Below are 21055 nucleotides of genomic sequence, written 5' to 3'. Positions count from 1 at the left end.
TTTCTCCTTCCCTTCCCCTCTCTCTAAAAGTAAATAAATAAAGTCTTTAAAAAAATAAAAATAAAGTGCTCCCCCCTTGCTTCTCTAAGGTGGTGGTACATACAGTTAGGTAAATGATAACAAGGCTTTTTTCCTCTGTCACCCCCTCACCTTTATGCTGGCATGGAAGTCTGGTTTGCAGGTGACTTTGTTGAGGGAAGGATTGGTAACGTGGACTGCCTTTGCCTCTACTTGGTGCCCCAAACCTGAGAGATACACAGCTGGCCCACCTGCCTGACCCTGTGGACACGCCTGTGTTTTAAAGTCCACGCTCATCGGTCTCCTTTTGGCCGCCCTGATGGGGCTTTTCCAGGTGCCTGAGCACTGAGGTCCTCGCCTCCGCTCCGGACAGCGCCAGCCACCGGAAGAACCGCGGGCCAATCTTTCCGTGTTCATCTGGCCTCAGGACGCGCATGTCTCTTCCTGCTCCAAACTCATTGCCGCCTCCTAGTCCACACTGAGATACAACTTCCTTCTCTGCGCGGATTTGAGAAGGGCACAAATCTTGGTACCCACTCGCCCAGGCCTCCCTGGTGGACTGTACCCGACTTCAAAGGCTGCCCCTCAAAGGAGGAGAAAAACAAAGGATTTCAGAGACAAAATATGTGATCATTTGAAGGAGGGAAGTCTCACTTTTTTTTTTGTCCAACCATATTTATATAGCTTGGTTTAGTCATAGCCTTGTTCTTAGATCTGTGAGTTTCTTAAAGAGTAGTGTGGAATTGTAGTCTCCTACAACAGTTGTGCCTACTTTGGGTGGACATTTGGGTTTCAGGGAATGGCCGAGTTCTCGGGTCTCTGGACAGATTTAATCTGCAAAATGAGGAGAATGTTGAAGCTCTTGTCTTGGGTCTGCATTTGGTTTGCTCCCATGGGTACTTGCACTCATACTCTGAGTTTATCTCCGAGTATTTTGTTTCTCTCTGTTTTGACAGTGCACTGTGACCGTTCCTCTTCTAAGTTCTTTCTGCAAGTCCCCCTGCCCACAATTGGACAGGGGTCCTAGGAGTAATCCCAGGAAGCGGGAGTGAGGGAGAGGAGAGAGTTTGACACGAAGGGAGTAAACAAGCCCAGAAGGCATCATACTGCGGTTGCTTCTGTGGTGGGGTCAGTCCTGCCCCTGCCCCTGTGAGGGTCGAGTGCCACCCCGACAGGCGCCAGGCTGGGAGCCACCTGTGGCAAGGCAGCACCTACGATCTGAGCTGCCCGCGGGGGTGCAGTGTGCTGCCTTGCGCCCTGCAGTCTTTTCAGGGGACTCCCAGTGGTTAAAAAATATAACACCTGTGTTGGCTCTGAGATGTCCTTGTGTTCCAGCAAGTTACACTGAGGTTTCTTAATTTCTCCTCCCCTAACATGGGCTGGGTGATAATGAATGTGTCAGCGCTGGCATTTCTCTCTTGTGATGGTGTGACTGACAGTGTTGGCTTGCACTGCTGACTTAGGGACCAAATCAACTGCAGGTCTGTACTCTATAGGGAAGTTTTGAGTCTACTAAGAAATAGCACTGTTAGGAACTAGTCCTTCCAGTGAAGACTTTTAGAATGAACTATTAATGAACATCTCCCAGTTATACAGTGCACTGCAGTATATTAATTCTCTGCAAATAATTAAAAACCATTGTTCTGTTTAGAAAGCTAGTTGCCCAAATTAGTGGATGAATAACACTTTTCTTTTAAAATGCTCTCTTTCTGTATTCTTTATTTTTTATTTCTTACTCTGAGAAATGTCACTCTTTAAAATAGTAGAGTGTGGAGGTCACAGAGATGTTGAAGAAATAAGTAGAATCCAGGCAAAAACCTGGCAAATCTTTCTTGCTATCTATCTGACAGCTTCATAGTAATATATGAGAGGAAGCCCATTATTTCAGTGGGAAACTCCTATTTTATTCCTAACTTGCAGTAGGTCAACAACACCTACCATTCAGTTCTTACATTTTGGTTTTACAAATAAATCTGTGCGTCAAGCCTGTTGGTTTGAAATAAAAATCTTTAATGAGTGAGAATTCTTTCCCATTGCTACATTTAGACTAGGATTTGAGAGTATCAGGACCTTGGTGACTAAGTCAAATTTGCTGATTTTCAGCAGCTGCAAATGAGGCCTAGCAAAGTCTGGCTAGTTCCCTGTTCGTCCCAAGTTAATGACAAGAATGGACCCAGAATCCAGGACTCCTGGGTCCCACCCAACTGCAGCAACTTCACCCCCAACTCCAGCAATACTGCTGTTCACATTAGAGTATTTTGTACACAGAAATGTATGCAAAATTTGTGTGTTAAAATTCACAGAGACCCAGATAAAAGTCTAGCTTGTCTCTGTTTCAAGGTTCAGATTTGGAGCTGAGCCCCCAGCTCAGCTTCTCACCGGCTCTGTGACCCTGGGCAGATCACGGCCTCCTCTCTTCCCTAGGTCGCTCCCTTTCCCAGAATCCCCATCTCTCAGCCCTCTGACTGTCGGGCGCAGGCAGCACTGATGAGAAGTCCATGAAAGTTCTCCGTAAGGCACGAATCCTCACCCACGTGCCAAAAGCTGTGTGCCCCAGAGGATTCGTGCCTCTAGGACTCCGCTTCAGGTAGGGTACGGCTAAATGGTGGGTTTCACCAGAAGTCCCAGTTATGGAAGAAATGCAGCAAGGTGAAATTAGAGATGTTATCTTTAGTATTTTACATACACTTGATATCCTGTTAGTGACATGTGGCGTTTTATCCATCATATTTATGTTCATATTAATTTTGAAAGGGAGGTGGTAATTTGATTATTCCCATTTTACTTACAAGTGAACTGGGTCTTGGGAAAGGAGCCCTGGACAGCTGAACGTGGTGGCGCCTTCTCCGCTGCTCCCGCACAGTGCGTAACCCACCAAAGGGCGCGCTGTGCACACAGCGCCCCCTCCCGTCAGGACGGTGGTGGATGCTCACCTAAAACTAATTTGTGCCGTCAAGTGTGAGACTTGACAGGGATGAGTATTTGACATTTTATGAGGTACAATAAAAGGAGATACCAAAAGTGATGTAGTCGGAGGAGGCATTTTTAGAAGTTTTCCTTCCATTATAAAAGTATAACATACAGAAAAGAAGAAGGAAATTTCATCTCACCATTGTTAATTTTGTGTATTTCTTGCCACAAATGTTTCCCTGGCTTTGGATTTGCTTTTACCTATTTTAAATCTGTATATGTGCAATTTCATATCCTGCTTTTCCATGAAATATTTTACCTGGCACTTTTATGTTATTGACAAAGCCAATTTTAAGTGGCACCCAATAGTGTACTAAGTTGACATATCACAGTAATAAACTTAAACACTCCTTTCATGGCATATTTAACTTCCCCACTTCTGAGTATAATTAATGCTGTTGTGAACATTCTTCTGCAAAAAGCCTTTTCTTTGGGGATAGAGTCTCAGAAGTGGATCAAAGAGAAGGAAAAATTTAAACCAATTACTTTGAATACTATAATCAAGTAGGTTAGGAATGCTGGAGGGTAGGTTACCAAGGAAATGATAGAGTATTTCTGTAGGAATGAAAAGAAAGAATCAGTTACCCAAGTTCCATTGATAAGCGAGTGTCCCGAAGGAGCAGAGCTCTTAGTTTGCCACAGAGACAGGCGGTTGAGTTGGTGCCTGATGCCTCCAACGCTGGCGGCGGTTCCCAAGATCACGGGAGGCATCTCCTGTTTGCTTGTTTGTTTGTTTGTTTTAATTCAGTAAGAGCATTCATTCAAGAAAGGTTTTCTGTACATATCTATGACATTAAGATTGCCTAATTTTTCTGGCTGGATTAAAACTGCCTGATTCCTCTTTTTCCTAATAAAGCTGCCATCAGACAGGTGTTCTGCAATGGTCCTCAAACAGGCGCGGCCCTGCTCCTGTTCCAGGAGCTGCCTTTTTGAGACAGCATTTTGTTGCCACTGCCATAAGGTGTTTCTCTTTCAAGAACCTTGTATCTGTCAGCTTTGCTGCAGTAACAGTCATCCCCGAAATCTTAGTGACCTATGCTGCAAACATTAATTGCTCAGCAACTCTCTGCTTAAGCTGAGGTTTGGCGGTGGCCCTGTGCCATGTGAATTCTTATTCTATGTCTTGGGCTAATGGAATAACTGGTCTCTGAGGATCATGGTTCCTGCGGCACAGGACAGAAACGAGGCCAAGCCAACCAGGCGGAGCTTCTGCTTGGCTGCCTGTGGTGTCATCTCCACTCACATTCTGGTGGCAGGTGCAAGTCATACCACCAAGCCTGACGGTGGGCAGAATGTCCTCGTCCTCTAGTACCCAGCAAAGATGGGAATGTGAAGTTGAGATCAAATTGCTGTGAATGGTGATGCAGCCTGTAACAGGCCTACCGGACATTGACCTCCTTGTTTTCTTGTCTACTGCAGCATGGAACCTGGCTCAGTGCATGAACTACATTGATCCTAGTGTAAGAGAGTTTTCAGAAACAAAGGGTTTGTTGACCTAGTTGGTGGCTGGAGGTCCTGAGTTTCTTCCTCACTATGGCAGGTAGTATTTTCTGAAAATGAGCACAGCAGTAACTTTCTGGGTGCTCTTTCCCAGTGTCACCCTGTTGCTTCTCTATCAGGAGGCAGCATTGCTTCCCCCTCTCCTATTACCTTAGTCCTGTTAATCACTTAGAACCAACAGAGTGCTCTGGCAGGGCACTGCGTGACTTCCAAGGCCTGGCTGCTTGTCCCTGATCCTCCTGGAATGGTTGCTCTCGGGGAAGTCAGCCATCATGTGGGAAGCCCAGCTACCCCAAGGGACCCTGGCTAACTACTCTGGTCCACAGTTCCAGCTTAGCACAGCCTTCCAGCGATTGCTACTGTGGGATGACTTACCTCTCTGGTTTCAGTCCTAATTATTGATCTTGGATTCAAAATCCAGGGAAAGGAGCTCTGGTTAGCCCAAGCTTAGGTTGGGTTCCTTGGTTCAAGGCAGGGTGCAGTGTTGGTCTACCTTGTTGAGGAGAGTTGGGACTGAAGGGAGAATCAAGGCTCATCGCCAGTGGGATGATGGGAGAGTGGATGGAGTTCAGGACTAGCAGATGTTCACAACAGATACTGCCTGCATCAGCTATTGGAAATACAAATCTGTTTATCATACTGCATTATTTTCAAAGCTGTGGGGGCTCTGCATGGTGCTCATGAGAGAGTTTTACAACATAGCACATGAGGCTCTTCAGGGTTAGAGCCTTGCCCATCTTTCTGCCCAGCTTCCCCATCAGGATCTGTCGCCGGAACAGAACCTTCACTGCAGCCTTTCTAAAGGAAGGCACTTGTGATTTCTTAAAAAGATCTTGTCCATTTTCAAGGCCTGAAACGCAATCTGTGTGCCAGTGATTCTCAGTTTATGTCCCCTCTCGAACTTTGCTTTGAAGCTAAACTCCTGTCTCTAATTGCCTCCTTAACACCTTGACTTTGATGCCTCACAGACAGCAGTGCACACTGGTGTGTCTAAAACTGAACTCCCGATGTGCGTGCCACCCCCACCCCAAGCCCTGCTTCTCTGCGTTTCCAGCAGTCTTCCCATCTCTCCATCCTTCACTTTTCTCAGGTCAAAAATCTTGAGTCATCATTCACTCTTGGTTGTTTCATATTACACATGAGAAAAGGTGTATCTTGCACTTCCAGAATATGTCCCTGAGCACAGACACTTGAATCAGAAAACATCCAGAGAGAGGCCCCCCTTCAGTGCTGCCGCCCTGATCCACGACACCCTCGTTTGTGGCTTTCACACCCAAGTACCGCAGCAGCGTGTTGACTGTCCTCCCTGCTCCTGCCTTTGCCGAGCAACAGCCACCTGGTTAGGACATGTCACATCGTGTCATTCCCGAGTCAGATCCCCCAGTGGCTTCCCATCTTTGGAGATGCCCGACTCCTTTCCACGGTGGTAAGACGTGGTGCGATCCTCACCCCGACTTCGCCTCCACCATTTTCCTTCGTCCCCACTCCTCCTTGGCCCCCTGGCTGTACTGATGTTCTTTGATCAAGTCAAGCAAACATCTGCCTGAGTGGGTTGTTCCTCCCTCTTCCTGGAAGGTTCTAGCCCCTTAAATCTGTGTGACTTGTTCCCTAGAGTGGTAGCTGGCGTGGAGGAGGTTTGCCGTGAAAAGGTGCTGAACGAATGCGTTCTGAGAGGCCTTCGGACAGTTTCCCTTCCCCAGGAGCGTGCACTTGCTCCTCCTTACCAAGCTTCCTCGTCTTGGTTCTTTCAAAGTAACTCAAATCTCAACTTTTCTAGAAGATTCCAGTGTGATTTAGATTCCCCTTTCTCTGCTCTTTGAAGAAAAGGACTGTATCTTACTTGTCATTGTATCTATTGCCGGTTTATCGGCATCTGGTAGACCTTCAGTAAATCTCTCTCAATGTTCACATTGACGTAGTGTTGGTTTTAACAGGTGGTACATTCACACTGTTTTAAAAATGCAAAAAGCAGGATAAGGCATAGAGGGAAAAGCACGTCTGCGTTCCTCTGTGCTTTCTGCAGAGGCTGTTACTACTCTTCTTGGTATTGGCCCGAATATGCCCTGTCCATAGGCAGATGGTTGTACATCCAGTAAACATTTAAGAAAAAATTGAAGTCAACGCACAGATAATTCACCTGACATTGAAATGCTTGGACCGACCAGTGTGTTAAAGTAGTAGGATTTCTGAGTCTTATTCTCCCGAGAAACAGGTGTTTACCCTGAAACTGCTTCTAAAGTCCTTCTAAGACCCACTAGTGCATTTCTTACTTCACTAGGTCCAGGATGGTACATAAAAGCAAGTCTGCCCGGGATCTCACAGGAACTGGTAGAAAGCAGCCCTCTCTCTCCACCTCCCCTTCTCTGACCCTCTTATAACACCCTCTCTGGGATCATTGCTGTTACCTTCCTTGTGGTCTGTTCTCAGCAGAACAGTCAGAGTGGTCCTGTTTAAATGAGTCATTTCTCTGCTTAGTCCTTTGGTTTCCCATCCTATTCGAGTAAAATCCCAGGTAGTTAGCGTGACCCGAAGGCCCTGCATGGCCACTGTGCCTCAGCCAGGCGGGCCTTATCACTGCTCCCGGAACCTGCCGGCTCCCTCCCGCACGGCAGCCTCTGCCCTCCGCGCCCCCGTCCAGAGTGCTGTTCTCTAGGTAGCTGTGCAGCTCACCCTCCCGGCTCTTAGCTCTTTGGACAAATGTCCCTCCTTAGAAGCGTGACTACTACATATAAAACAACACTCTCATTATTCCCCTCCTTTATTCTTTATGTTTCTATGCATAATGTGATTGTTTGTTCACATGCTTATTGTCTGTCTCTCCTCCTGTAAGCTCCACGTGAGCAGGCCGTCGTTCATTTTCTTGTTGACGTCTGAGTCCTTGCCCCATAGCGCAGTGGGCATCAGCCGGGGGCATCTTCTGACTGCCTGAAAGAGCTTGGGCTGTGAGTCTCAGCATGCACCACCCTGGCAGGGTCTCTGGAAGCAGAGGTACCGGGTATGGCCTGGAGCCTCGAGATGGGGTGTCCCTGTGTGTTTCTCTCCTTCCACCTCCACACCTTAGAGACAACATTGGGAAACTCGGGGGCCCCAGGAAAATGGCGCTGGGAGCCCAAGCTATGGACATGCTTCTTCAGGGAGGTGCAGTGTGTCTGGCTGTCTGGACATTCCTTCTCCAGCTTAGCACGTCCCAAAGTAGACTCACGATCGGGTTCCCACTCCAGCCTCACATCGCCTGCTCTGGGGTGTGCCATCATTGCTTCCCTTTTGGTCTCCAAGCTGAGGACAGCCAGCTCGCATCCTCTGCTGTGCATAGCCAGTCGGTTACCCAGTCCCATGGATGCTGCCTTCCCAGGGCCTCTCCCTGCTGATTCCTCTCAGCTGTCAAGGCCTCTGTTTAAGGAGTTATCACTGTGTTTTCTTGGCTACTAACAAGTCTCCCAGCTGGTTCCCCCACTCTAGTTTCTTTCCCTTCAGCCTTGCCAAGCCCCAGCCCCAGTCAGAGGCTCTAGATAGAGTCCCGATCACCTCATGGGCCTTCCTCGCTTAACGTCCTTTGTGACCTCCTGTTGCCACTGCAGACTTCCTTAGCCTCAGGCCTGGGTTCCACCTCGATGCGTGCCACCTATGACTTTTGCCCTGTGTGCCACTTATGCTGTTACTATTTATTTAAGTATGATCATACTTAATTTTTTCCCTAGGCAATAATATTCTTGCAAACGTGGGTGACAATCAGGTTTCTCTAATGTGCACTAAAATACGTGGCTATTAAATACGACACACTGGGCCTCACACTGTCTAAGATCTATTGTGCATATTGTGGGTGTTGCACCCAGCGACCTGAGGGGCTTCCAGGACACAAAGGGCCCTTGCATTGCTGGTCCCCTTAAGCCAAATACCCCCAGAACAGCATCTCCACTTTGAACTTCCACTGAAGCAGGACCCCACGGTGCTGTGTCTTTGCACTTTTGCCCACAATGTCTGCTCTGTCTGGAGTGCCTGTCACAGCCTTCTAGCTTCTTGGCTTGATGACTCCTGTCCATTCTTCTAGTCCCAGCTTCGACGTCCCACTGCAGAGCCGTCCTTCCTTCCAACCTTGTTCCTGCTCCTTGTTTTCATGTCCATAAGGAAGGACTGTCCTTTAATGCTTTTCCGGTTTCCCATCCCACACTTGGGCTCTGGGAGCCTGGGGATGGAGTTTGTTTGCCGTAGCCCCAGGGCTTGGATGTGGACTTTAAAATGTGGATGACTGAACTAACTAACAAACCAAATAGAGACTGACTCATAGATGTAGAGAGGCTGATGGCTCTGGGTGGGGTGGGGGGTGGGGCTTGGGGGCGGAGGGTTGGAGCAAAAAAGGAAAAAAGAGAGAAAGAACTGATGGACACGAACAATGGGATGATTGCTGGAAAGGGAGGGTGTGGTGGAGGTGGAAGAAGGTATAAGGGGATAAATGGTGATGGAAAAACTAAGTAAAAATAAATTTTAAAAAAGTGAAAGACCGAAGTTCAAATTCCTTCCTAAAATATAGTTACCCTAGCTGTGACTGGGATTACTTGACGTTAGCTGAGTACAAGAGTGAGACTTGGCACGTAAACCTTGGGAGCTGGGCGTTCGCTGGAGGGGGAGAAATGATGCATTGATTGACCGAAGGTACAAAGGCACGCCGTTTCCCGGAGCAGAGCCTGCTGGCTCACGTCATTTACCTGGTTGGGATGCGTAGCTTCAGGGCTTCTCTCTTTCTCTCCTACTCTCCCTCCTTCTCTCTCGAAGTTCCGTTGTACTGTACTGCTCCAGAATCTAATTCTTTAAGAAATTCCCTTGTTGACTTTTGTCCCTCAAGTTGAAGCCAGGAAAACGGCCCTATCTGAATGAAATTTCACTTGGGTGGGTTTAGTCACCTTGCATATTATTAGAGGTGCAAGCAAAGGGCCATTTGTTGAGTAAGGAGAGGACTTCAGTGGTTGCGTGGTGAGGAGATGGATGATCTCCCCACGGAGAATATCTGGCCTGAGAGCTCTGGCCTGAGTGCTGTCCCTGGTCCGTGCCACCTCCTGTCCCATCCCAACCTGTTCCCAATGCAGCAGGTGGATGGGGTTGGAGATGGAGAGGAGAGATGGGGGCGTGAGAGGAGAGGGGAGAAAGGGCCTGGAGCCCCCGAAAGTCCAGAAAAGCAGGTAAGATGAGTAAGAATAGGGAGAGGAGGGTGGGAGCCTCTGCGTCAGGAGCGGAGGTATGTGTTGGTAGTAATGGGGTGAGGATGGCCGAGAGCCTTGGGGAAAAATGGCAACTTTTTGACATAGTCATTACAGAGCAGGAGAAGCGGCTCATAAGACTTCTTTGCTCAGTTTCTCCTTCCCTTTATCCTGTCTTCAAACCAATTTTGTATGTTGCTTTATTTAAAATGGCAGACTGCACAGTGAGACAGGACTTAGCTAGAATAAAACAGCATTAGAAATTGTGCATTTTTAAGTACTGTGTATACTCGCCATGCCATTTGACTGTCTTTTATTTTTCATTATTTTACACCTCACAGTGCCCAGGTTATAAGTGCTTTGGAGACTAGAGTGAAAGATGATAAATAAAACATTTATACTCTAAGCTGTAGACTAATTTGGTTAATCTCCAGGGCTACTATGTTTTAGATCCTGTGTAAATTAGAGGTAATTAGAAGAAACTTCTCTTTGGAAAAGAAGTTAGAATTGGTCTGATAAGACTGAGGCTGTATTAATGTGAACCATAGGCCTTTAAACCCACAGTTGACAAGGGACCAAACTTTCAACCTTACGTCTTTTTGGATGTGAGAGAATCTGTCAATAGGTTTTGCTCTTGCAATTTCAGAGTCAAAAATTAATGCTTACTCACAAGCTTATTTATTTATAGATTTAAAACGCTGTTCCCAACCAGCACTCCGCAGTCTCTAGCAGAAGGAAAAGAAAAGGTGCCAGTGCCTCAGCTGTTTCTTTACAAGTCTTTCAGCCATCAGTGTGTCTGTGGCAAGACTAATGCAGACGTGAACTAGAGTGTGTGTCAAAATCCCCTGACGGGCTTATTAAAACACAGTAGAACACAGATCTCTGGGTCCCTTCCCGCCGTCTCTGATTCCTAGATCTGGGGTGGACTTCAGAGTCTGCTGTTCTGACAAGTTCCCTGGTGATGCTGATGCTGCTGATCTGTGGTCCACTCTTTAACAGCCTCCGGTCCTGCAGGAATTTAAATTCAGCTGCAGCCTGGGTTGACTGCGGGAAGGGGGTGGTAGTTTAATGACCTCTTTGTGACTCAGTGTTTTCCTGTTCTGGAGTTGGGCAGCAGGGAGAAGGAGTCTGTGTTCATCCCAGGGACGGGGACCCTGAATAGCTGCCTCTTTTCCGGCCAGGCCAGCCTCGCCAGGTGGAGGCCACGGCCTGCTGATGGCGCATCACCCTCGCCATTCGGTCCCCCAGCCTCCAAACCAGGAAGCAGCTGGGTTTTCTCCTGACCCAAATCTCTGCCGCATCCTGGAGGTGGTCCCCATCCCAGGACAGTGGTGGTGTGAGGATGTGCCGTGGAGGCCCAGACACTCCTGGCAGCCGGCTGGTTGACGGGCAGTGGCCCCTGGGAGGGAGGCAGGAGAACTCGCTTCTACATCTGTGGGGACCTCATACTCCTTGGGTGACCTTGCACAAACTAGTTCTTGAGTCCCCGACTTTGACTACTTGTGTTGATAAAACACACCTCTCCCTTTCCCAACCCATGAAATGGCAGGAAAACAAAAACCCAGGCCTGGGGAGTGGCCTCTGGGGCATCTGTGAGTTGCTGTGTGAACTTGGAGTGCCTGAGGAGAAAGCTGCTATGTAAACACAATATATTATTAATAAAATGCCAAAAAATATCATCACACCCTTTGCTAATAATAGCTGCTTTAGGCTGTGGAAGCTGATCTGACACGAAAGCTCCCAGCAGTGGGGAAGGCAAGGAGACTCTGTTTTTTTTTTTTTTTAATTTGAAACACATTTAAAAGAAGATGAAAATAGGTTTTTAAAACATTTTTAAGCATATTCAAAAGTATATTCATGAAGAAGATATGAGGGAAGTTTTCTATAATTCAACTTTAATAAACCAAATCATCATTTTCTTTAGATTTTCATTACCCTTCAGAATTGCTTCACAATGTAGGTTATTCCATAGACATTTTGGTGGATATATCAGGAGTGTTTTTCCTCCTCCTATCAACATCGGTAAGTGGTTCGTGCCCCTTAGATTCCGTGGGAGGAGACAAGCAAATCAGGTAGTCATTACTGAATTAGTTAATAGTTACATCCCCTTTACAGTTGGATGAGGAACACCTGCTACTAGCTGCCATAGACACTGAGATCTAAAAATAGGATTCTTGCCCTTAAAGGATTTGTAGTGTAGTTTTGAAGCAAGGTATTATGTAAGGAGATTGTTGTATTCTTAGGACACATCTCCTTCAGCCAAGTAACCCACACCCGAATCCACCCTGTGCGTTGTGGAGGCCTGCTGGCAGACACCTGAGAGAGATCCTGAGGCGTCCCTGTTCCCCCAGAGGAGTGTGGGGCTGGAAGCTTCTCAAGGGTGTTGCAACAAACTGTCTGTAGAAGGTCTGGCACCCAAGTGGTGGCTGCCCTACCCACATCCCTGGGGGAGACAGCTGCTCCCTACACAGATATACTACGAGTCTCTTAGAAACCATAAGACCCCATCCTTTCCTTACCAGCTGGGATAACTGCTCCCTCCCTGCCTCTGTCCAGAGAGTTGTGGGTTTTTTTTAACCCAGAATGGAAGCTCTCTAAGGACTGGGCCTCCTCTGGCTCTGGGCAGCCACCCTCAGCCCTAGGGCACAGGGACTTGCCTGGGGAATGTTTAAACAAATAGGTGCCTGGATTCACCCCCAGAGATTCTGATAACATTGAACTGGGACAGTCTCAGGGCAACCGTTCAAACAAATCCCTTGGAGAGTGCAGGGTGCCATCAGGGTTGAGAAGCACTGAGGTGGTGGTTGATTTACCTGAAAGGGTGAATCCTCGAGTCTCTGCTAGTCACTCAGGGGGGTTTTAAATAGAGAAAAAAAATCACATCACAAATCTCATCTTGGAAGTTTACCCTGACTTTAGGCTCTTTTCCTCCTCTGATGGGAAGTCTCACAGTCCCATTTGCTTGTAGGTAGAAGTGGTCACTTCAGGTGTCGGGCACAGCTGGCGCACCACCACCTTCCCCAGGGCACAGCTGCAACTCAGGCCAGTTGCTTTGGAAGAGTCGATCCACAGACCTCTGGGATCCCTGGTCTTGCCCCAGCATCTTGTCACCAAAGGGCTTCCAGTGGGCAAACCCGGTTCCTTTGTGGCTCCCCTCTTGGCTGTGGCCCCTTCACCCTGATCGCCCTGCCGAGACCGTGCCAACCAGCCCGCAGCCCACAGCCTCTCGTTAGCACCCTTCACTCCTGCTGCCATGTCAGTGTGTTTTCTCTGCCGGGGTTATTTTTTTCTCCCCCTCGAGTGTGAGTTTCCCCGCTGGGCTCATTCCGAGGATGTATGGCACCCATGGCAGATACCCATTTGATTTGTAGGGCCAGGACTTCACTTGCTCAAGTCTGTACTGAACCCTCAGCTCATTCATTAACTCTTTTACATCCCTAGGTTCTTTTGAGGTTCCCCCCAGCCAGAATGATGCCTCCTTCCTGTCTGTGTTGTTGGGCGAATAAAACCTACAGCTACAGTGTGGATTAGGAGCCTACTGAGCAGACTCCAGCAGCCGTGTTAGGGGAACGTGTTTATCCACACGTGTGTTAGGGTTCCAAGTAGGTGCCATTTCAGTGCTGGCTGGGAAACTTCTGGCTGTTCTGTTAGTCCAGAGAAGGGAATCCCAGGTAGGAAAGAAAGGTTGATTTTATTTGACGGTGGAGGAAGAGGGCTGAGGAGGCCACTGAATGATCAGGATGGGACAGGAATCACCGCGAGCTACTTGCGGTCGTTCTGGCATCTTTCCCTTTTCTGTGTCTTTTCATTGTCGTTCGGTATTTTGACCCTTGTACTGTCATTTCCTCCTATCTGCTTTCGTATCCCATCTTCTCCTGTGAGTTGTTGTGTCCGGGGTGCCAGAGACAGCTCTGTGTCTGAGCCCCACAGGCTTCCTCGGCGCCCCCACACCTCACCCTTGGCCTCATCCCCACCTTGCTCCTGCCTTCTCCTGTACTGGCTGGCTTAGTTGATCTCATCCTAACTTCTCTCCCCTCATTTCTCTCTCAAGAATTGCTCCATCTTGGCCTAGCCAGGTTGTTCAGTTGGTTGGACATTGTCCTGTACATCAAAAGGTTTTCAGTTCCATCCCTGGTCAGGGCACATACCTAGGTTGAAGGTTTGATCCCTGGTTGGGGCATGTATGGTACACAACCAGTCAATGTTTCTTTCTCCCTTCTTTTTTCTCTAAAATCCTTAAGAAACATATCCTTGGGTGAGGGTTTAGAAAAAAAATAGAACTTTTGTCATGAAGACTCTGTCTTTTGTTATTAACAGATCATTCCTCTTTATCTGTGGGAAAATCCAGAGGTGTCTTATCACCAGACAGAGACATCCAGGGTAGACTTCTGTTTTTCTTTGTTTAAGCCAGCATTCATGGGTTGCTCTTTTATGCTCTGTGTCTTATCTGACTTCATCTTCAGGTAGAAAATGTTCCCATTTGGCAGGTGTGAAAATAGAGGTTAAAAGAAATCAGGTACTTGATCAAGATCAAACAACATGTTAAATGATGGAGCTTGGGATGTCTCGTACTAGAGCCTCCACTCTTTGCTCTTGAACTCTGCACCCTCCAGCTGGAGGAGGAATGAACTGTGTTCCCAGGCTGGGGTGTGGGGTGGGGGACTGGGGGAGTGGGATTTCACCGCCTGGGAGAGTTTTCCACGTCAGCATTCATGGGAAGCTGTGAGGTGATGCAGGGCAGTGAACCTCTTTCCCATGGTGATAAAATTCTGAATCTTTCTCTTAGAAAGGGTTCACTACCAATTCTGAGACTGTGGCTGGTCACATTGGGAATGTGGCAAATTATGATTGGGTCTCAGTGCCTGGGACTGCATCGTTGTCACTGTCAATATGTAAATCAGCAGAGTGGAGTTCTCTTAGTTAAGTTTCGTAATGTTTTATTTATTTATTTTTGCAGAGCCTGTGTCATCTTGGGAGTGATATTTCTTCTGTCATCCATCTGTATAGTGGTCAAGGCCATCCATGACCTCTCAACTAAGCTGCTGCCAGAAGTGGTAAGGTCCTTCTTTCTGAACAATCTATCCCTCCTGTGTTACCCTTTTTCACAGATTGAGTGGCGGAGGCTGGGCAGGTGGAGAGAGAATACGCACCATTGTAGGAGTCCCGAAGAGCTCACTGCAGAGTGTGAATGACTTGGGAGAGAGAAGCACTAGGCAAGATGAAAAGACTTCAGATAGTTGTGCCTGTGCTGGGTTCTGTGTCCTCCCCTTAGCTTTTTGATTATTTTTTAAAACAAGATGTCTTTTATGTAAAGAGAAATAGGCTGGTTTTTACATGGCCGCGTGACCCAGTCTGTGCTGTTGAATATTGTTCTGTGTGTCAACAGCTTAATGACTGTTGGCAATGAGAACCATTCCTTTCCTTTGCACCTCATACACAGATCTGTTCAGGTTTTTGTCACAGCTGACGTTCGAAGGCAGACATTGGAAGACACAATTTCATACTGAAGTGTGTCTTTGCTTTGTTCTCTGGGTGAGAAGCATCGCCTGCCCTCCGAGTCTATCCCCCATGCCGCTTTATGAATGCTGAGAAAAATGTTTTTTAGTCTCCTATCAGGCTATCTTCATATAAGACAGTGGCTTTATTTATTGGGAGATGAAGTTGCTGCCACCACCATGATTCTCTATGTACAAGGTGGGAGAAAAGTATGTTTACAGTTGTTTGTATGGAAAATAATTCAATAATTAGTGAATAATAATACAAGAATAAACTCTGTGTTTTGTGTCCTCACAATTGTAAACTTACTTTTGCACCACCTGGTACGAGTTGCATAGTGATTTAAATGCAGAAACCACATCCCGGACTGGATGTGACTGGATGTGAGCTCAGCTATGTGCACCGTCTTAATATGAGGCCTAAATTGTTAGACTTTTAATTTTACTTATAGGAAAGTATATGTTAATTCCTTTGGGGGTAACACATAACGTGCATGAGTGCGCACGTGTTTATGGGGAAGGTAAAAATGAAGCGGGACGTGGTGCTGCCTTTCACAGAGCTAGTAAAGCAGCTGCTTTAAGTGGCTCCTCCCCCACACTGAGAGTAGAGCCATTCCTTTGGTAACTAACTCAGCGGGATGGTAACTATTATTTATCATCACAGATGGAAAAGCCTGCTCCCTAATGTCTCAGGGACAGGAAGAAAAGATGGATATCAGCGAAGGAATGCACCTACCTGTGGTTTTTAGTCTCGTTGAGCAAAACTGGTCCAAGCAAATACTACTATTTATTATACTCTGTGCTCACCGTCCCACTATTGTGTGGTTTACCCCGATCCTCCTGGTTACCTAAGATCTGGGCTCTTCCGTCCTTTTCCTCCATCAGACACGCTATTCTGTCACAATCTGAAACTTACGAGATGTGTAGTCGGGAAAGTACTAAATGGGATTAATTAAGGTGTCGGTCTGATGGCGTGCTTGCTTTTTACAGGGTACAGAAATCCAGCTCCACTCTAAGTATTATTTATTGGTGGGAATTTTCAGCATAAGGCTAGTTGACACACCCATTTATTCAGGCATTACAAATTAATTTCCAGCAGGACTGACTTGACGTGGAGCGTTTAGCTGTGCTCACGCACCCTTGCGGAGGCCTCCTTGTTTCCCCCCGGAGAGCTGAACAGTTCTTCACTGGGAACAGTCTCACATCCTGTGGTGCACATACTCCTACAAAACAAAGCTTACCAACTTGAGTTCCACTTTGAGGTATGAATGTCTAATGCCCTGCCTCAGATGGGGGCCAGAGAGGGTTAAGAACTTCACGATTTTGCCCAAGACTGGACCTGTCCTTGGAGAAGTCACACCCACTGCATCTTTTATCAGTCTTCGCGTGAGATTTAAAAATCATACCCATTCGTGGTGACCCCTTCAGACCTCTGAAGGTTTTTTGTGTTTCTTTTTAAGCCTTCAGTGTTATGGAAAGGTAACAGAGGTGCCTTCAAGCTGGGTGAGCTCCCTTATCCAGAGGGGAAGCCTTCTAATCAGCTGAGTGGCACATGGGGCCAGGTAAATGCTGCTAGGCTGGAGCCAATGGTAGTTTAATACTGGGTCTTTGATTCCCTGTGTCTGCTCTAGAAATCTGGGCAAGCCAGTAAGTAGGCTATAGCCAGACCACCAACCCATCTCCGAACCCCTGCTGAAATTCAGAAGGAGTGTTTGTCCACAGTGCCTCATCTAAATTGGGAGCCACAGTCTCAGATGCCCACCAAAGCCAGTCCAAAACCAGGAGAAATTGCCTGGGTCTATGCACCTAGAGAGTGTGTGCTCAGGTGAGGGGTCCGGCCCCCTAGTGGAGTTGCCCTGTGGGAATGTGAACCTGGGGGTTGTCAGAGCTCATGAGTTTTTAAGAGAAAGTGAAAACCTGCCTTCAGTGTGAAACAAATTGACAACTCTGGTTGGGAGTGGGCGGCCAGCTTCACACAGGCCCCATAAAGCGTGTCCTCTGGCTGCCGTGGCCTGTGGTGGTTGAAGTCAGAGAGACTGGTGTTTAGGGCCCAGATACAGTGCACTTAGGTCAGAGTTTCAGCTTCACCCTTGCCCTTAACAGAATTGCCTTTGCACATGTGATGTATGTCAAGTTGTTACTGCAGGTCCGTCAGAAGCAGCGTTTTCCCTACCCTGGTTCTGTTCCCCCAGCAGCTTTCTTTTTCATGTCAGCTGCGTAGTTCTCAGAGAGGGTAATTGCAAGAATGGGGAAGTTTTGATTAAGAAAGCCATGCAGTTAGGAATTTCCTAAGCGTAAAGCTGGTTGGCTCTGAGCCAGCCTTGGTGGTGTCCCCTGCCCCTTGCTGGCCTTGTACTAGAACAGTCTGGCCAGCTCAGCTCTTGGGGAGCCCTAGGAACCTGTGGAGTCTGCTGCAAGGGCTGCGTAACAACAGTGTGAGTCTGGTCCCTCGCAACCTGTGCACAGTCCCATTGGATCACTAATGAAATGAATCCCGAAGGCGCTTTCCTGGAAGCACCGTATGAACCGCGGCTCTGAAGTCAGGCAGAGGGGGCAGTGCCGCAAGTGTGGTATTAGTGCTTGTCTTGTGTTTGTGGCTGGTTTTGGAAAGAGCACCATCCTCTTCCTGGTTTTCTTCCCGGCACACCCTGTTCTGGTAAGTAGGGACGAGGGGTACGCTTCACCTTTTTGGGAGGACATGGGGCTTTGAAAGGCGAAGTGATCTTCCTGAGGCCATCAGCTGGCTGGTGGCAGAGCCTGGATTTGAACTCTTTTCTCCTAGTCCAGGTCTGTCTGGGGTCCTGGTAGTGTGGTCCTGCTCTTCTTCTTTGGCTTTTCAGACCTGGACCTCCTGGTTTCTCTTCTTTTCTGATTTTTATTTTTGTTTGTTGTGTTTTTTACATTTCTTTAGTTTTTCTATCTTCTCATACTTAGCAGTGGGTGCTGCCAAGGGCCATCCTATAGGGAGGGTGTCCAGACCCCTAGGTGGCCCCATCCGTGGCCCCTCAGGCTACTTCTGCTGCCTCAACCCTTCACCACGCAGCCCCCTGCCCTCTGGGCCACTGGCCAGCGTGTGCCTCCATTGCTTTGTCTCTTGAACCACCCACAGGTGGGAGAAGTGAGCACAGTGGGAAATGCAGTGGGACAAGCATGACGTAAGGGAATCGTGGGACACATGGAATCCAATGGAAGGGAGGCTTCAGGGAAGCTGCTCAGCAGGTGGACGTGACGAGGACGTGGTGGCCGGCCTGTGTGAGACGGGACTCCCTCTCTGCCTCTCTCGCCCCCGTGACCACCACAGGCCAGTCACCTCGTCTTCTGGACCCTGGGCCTCCTGATATGTAAAATGGAGGCTATACTTAGGTCAGAGGTTTATAATAAGGGTCAAATTAGTAATTTAATTAAAATAACTGTCATTAGAAGACAGTGCTAACTATGCTCTTAACATTCTGTTTTTTTTTTTTTTATATTTCTGAATTGCTAATCAAAATTACTCTGATCTGTGGTCTGAGGTAGTTGCAGCTTGGGTCCCTTTTGAAGTAGGAGGTATTTAACAGCCGGAAATGAGGGAGGGTGGTGGTGCTCCCAGCAAGCCTTTGGGGCCAGGCGAGCAGTTGCACAGAGAAGCTCCCCACCCAGTTGGCTTGTCATCCTCCGGTCCTCTGAACCAGTGCCTCATCCTGGGAGTGAGTTTCTAAATGCTGCCTCAGTACCTGGTGAGTACCCCCGAGGCAGTGCAGCCTTGAGCGGAAGGATTGGGAGCTGCAGTCAGGCAGAAGGATCTCAACTCTGTTACCTCCTAACTGGAGAAAGCTGGGGCAGGTTGTTTCACCTTTTTCTGCCTCACGTTCTTTGTAAAATGGCAATAATTATGGCACCTTCTTTGTCAGGTTGTTAAGCAAACAAAATAAAAAAGTATATAAGTAATGTGCTTAAGACGTAACTACTGAATAAACGTTGGTTGATATTATTGGACTAGAGAAGCTTCTGAGGAAGTTGGCAGGCCTTTTGGTGCCTTTAGTTCTGGAAGCTGAGACTCTATTGCACTGTCTGGGAAATGTCTTCAGGGACATCATTCTCAGCGAAGATTGGGTAATGCTGTAGGTTTCTTCTTGGGCAATAACCTATAAATCCCAGGCCCACCATCAGCAATAGTGAGAGTCATCTTCCAGTGTGGCATGCTGTCAAACAACTCTAAATTTAATTTGGGAGCTGTGTCGACTTCAACAAAATAATAATCACACACAGTCAAAGCCCTCCACACCCCCTGCTGACATCTCCCCAGCACTAGGCAAAGAAAGGCAGAAATCATCGTCATTCTAACAGTGGGGCCCACCCTTGTTACTTCAGGTAGAATAATTCTGTTACTTAAGCAAGGTGGACCTCTTTATTCATCCATCCTAGAGTCAAGGACCTACCTGCTTCTAAACAGAAGAGAACTGAGCACTGATGAAAGAAGATTATTATTGGCTTGAGTGAGTTCAAGGAGAATAGAGTCCAGAAATAGGTCTATGCATATCTGGCTAAGCGGTTTGCAACAAAGGTACCAAGGTAGTAGTTCAATGGAGGAAAGAAAAGTTGCCATAACAAATGGTGCTGGAGCAGCTGGATAACCATATGGAAAAACAGGACACCCAACCTTCTATCCCAATTAACTCAAAAGGGACCATAAGTCTCAGTCTCTAAAACCTAAAACTCTAAAATTTCTAGAAGAAAAAAGAGAAAACCTTTGCAACCTTAGGGTAGGCAAAGATTTCTTAAATACAGTACCAGATACATGAACCATAAAATAAAAAAATCATAGTTGGACTTCATCAAAGTAAAAAATCTTTTCTCTTTCCAGATACCATTAAGAAAATGGCAAGACAGCATAGACAGCACACATGTATCAATAACTTGTATCCAGGGTGTGTAAAGAACAGCTTAATAAGAAGACAAACAACCCAATAGAAAGATTGGTAAAAGATTTATACAGACAATTCACAAAACAAGAGATAAATGAGTAACCAATAAGTTCCCGAGAAAATGCTCAACATTATTAGTATCAGGGCATTATAAATGAAAACATCCATAAAATACCACTACATACCCATTAGAATGTGGGGGCAACTTTCCTCTCAACCCCCCCAGTGTGCCATGGATGAGAGTAAACATGACTGAGACATGATGTGATTTGCTTGGGAAGGAGAGGTGGCCAGTGTCCCAGAGGAAAAAGGCCGTGAGCAGTGGCCAGTTTCTCCAAGGAAAAAAAGGCCTCGAGCCCCTTCCTCCAGGGCCTTTTATTGGGTTGTAATACACAGGAATACAGGGCAGCAAGGATCAAACAGTAGATAACATTTCAAAGAAATCTGAGGGCTTCAGAGTCTATCAGGAACAGAGTTTTAGGGTTTCCTGCTCGAACCCTTAACATATGAATGAAAGCACTCTTAGCAGAGCAGATTTCACAGGTTTATCAGGAGGTCTTTGTGATGCCAGATTTTTCCCCAGGACACGGGCTAGCAAGGCAAGGAGCTGCACCTCTCCCCATCAGGTATTCAGGCTTAAGGGGATTAGAGCCAGGAAGTGCTTCTGCCAGAGAACATGGGGACTCAGGCTTTGTCAAAGCCAGGGGGTGAGAGTCTATTGCTCCCTCTTTGTTGCAGCCCCCCCGAGTTCTTCCATGATGTCCTCCCAAGTGATCGAGTCTGGCTTAGGTTGCCCCCTGCTGTAAGGGGTTTTACCCGTCATTGACTTCTGACCAAGCTTTGGGGGCAGGGAGAGGAAACTGAGGCAGCCTTTGCTACCAGAAACAAGCTTTGTCTCCTGCGGCTGGCATTCCAAAGGTCATCCCTCACCCTTAGCCACAAGGGGTCGAGCTACAATTCCTAGAACCAGGCAGAG

The 21055-nt window shown here is 47.4% G+C and overlaps 1 protein-coding gene across 1 annotated transcript in view; it reads left to right on the top strand.

The window, feature by feature from the left end:
* The window catches only part of TMEM163 (transmembrane protein 163), a 222875-nt gene that overhangs the window by 167527 nt on the left and 34293 nt on the right, over nucleotides 1-21055 (top strand). The window contains exon 5 of the mRNA XM_037134493.2: nucleotides 14638-14734. Within this exon, the coding sequence (XP_036990388.2) occupies nucleotides 14638-14734 (97 nt within the window). The remainder of the gene's footprint in view (nucleotides 1-14637; nucleotides 14735-21055) is intronic.

The sequence above is a fragment of the Artibeus jamaicensis genome, unplaced genomic scaffold, assembly GCF_021234435.1.
Source record: "Artibeus jamaicensis isolate MK-2021 breed Jamaican fruit bat unplaced genomic scaffold, CSHL_Jam_final contig_1284, whole genome shotgun sequence".
Classification (NCBI taxonomy): Eukaryota; Metazoa; Chordata; class Mammalia; order Chiroptera; family Phyllostomidae; genus Artibeus; species Artibeus jamaicensis.
This window is presented reverse-complemented; position numbering and strand designations above follow the sequence as displayed.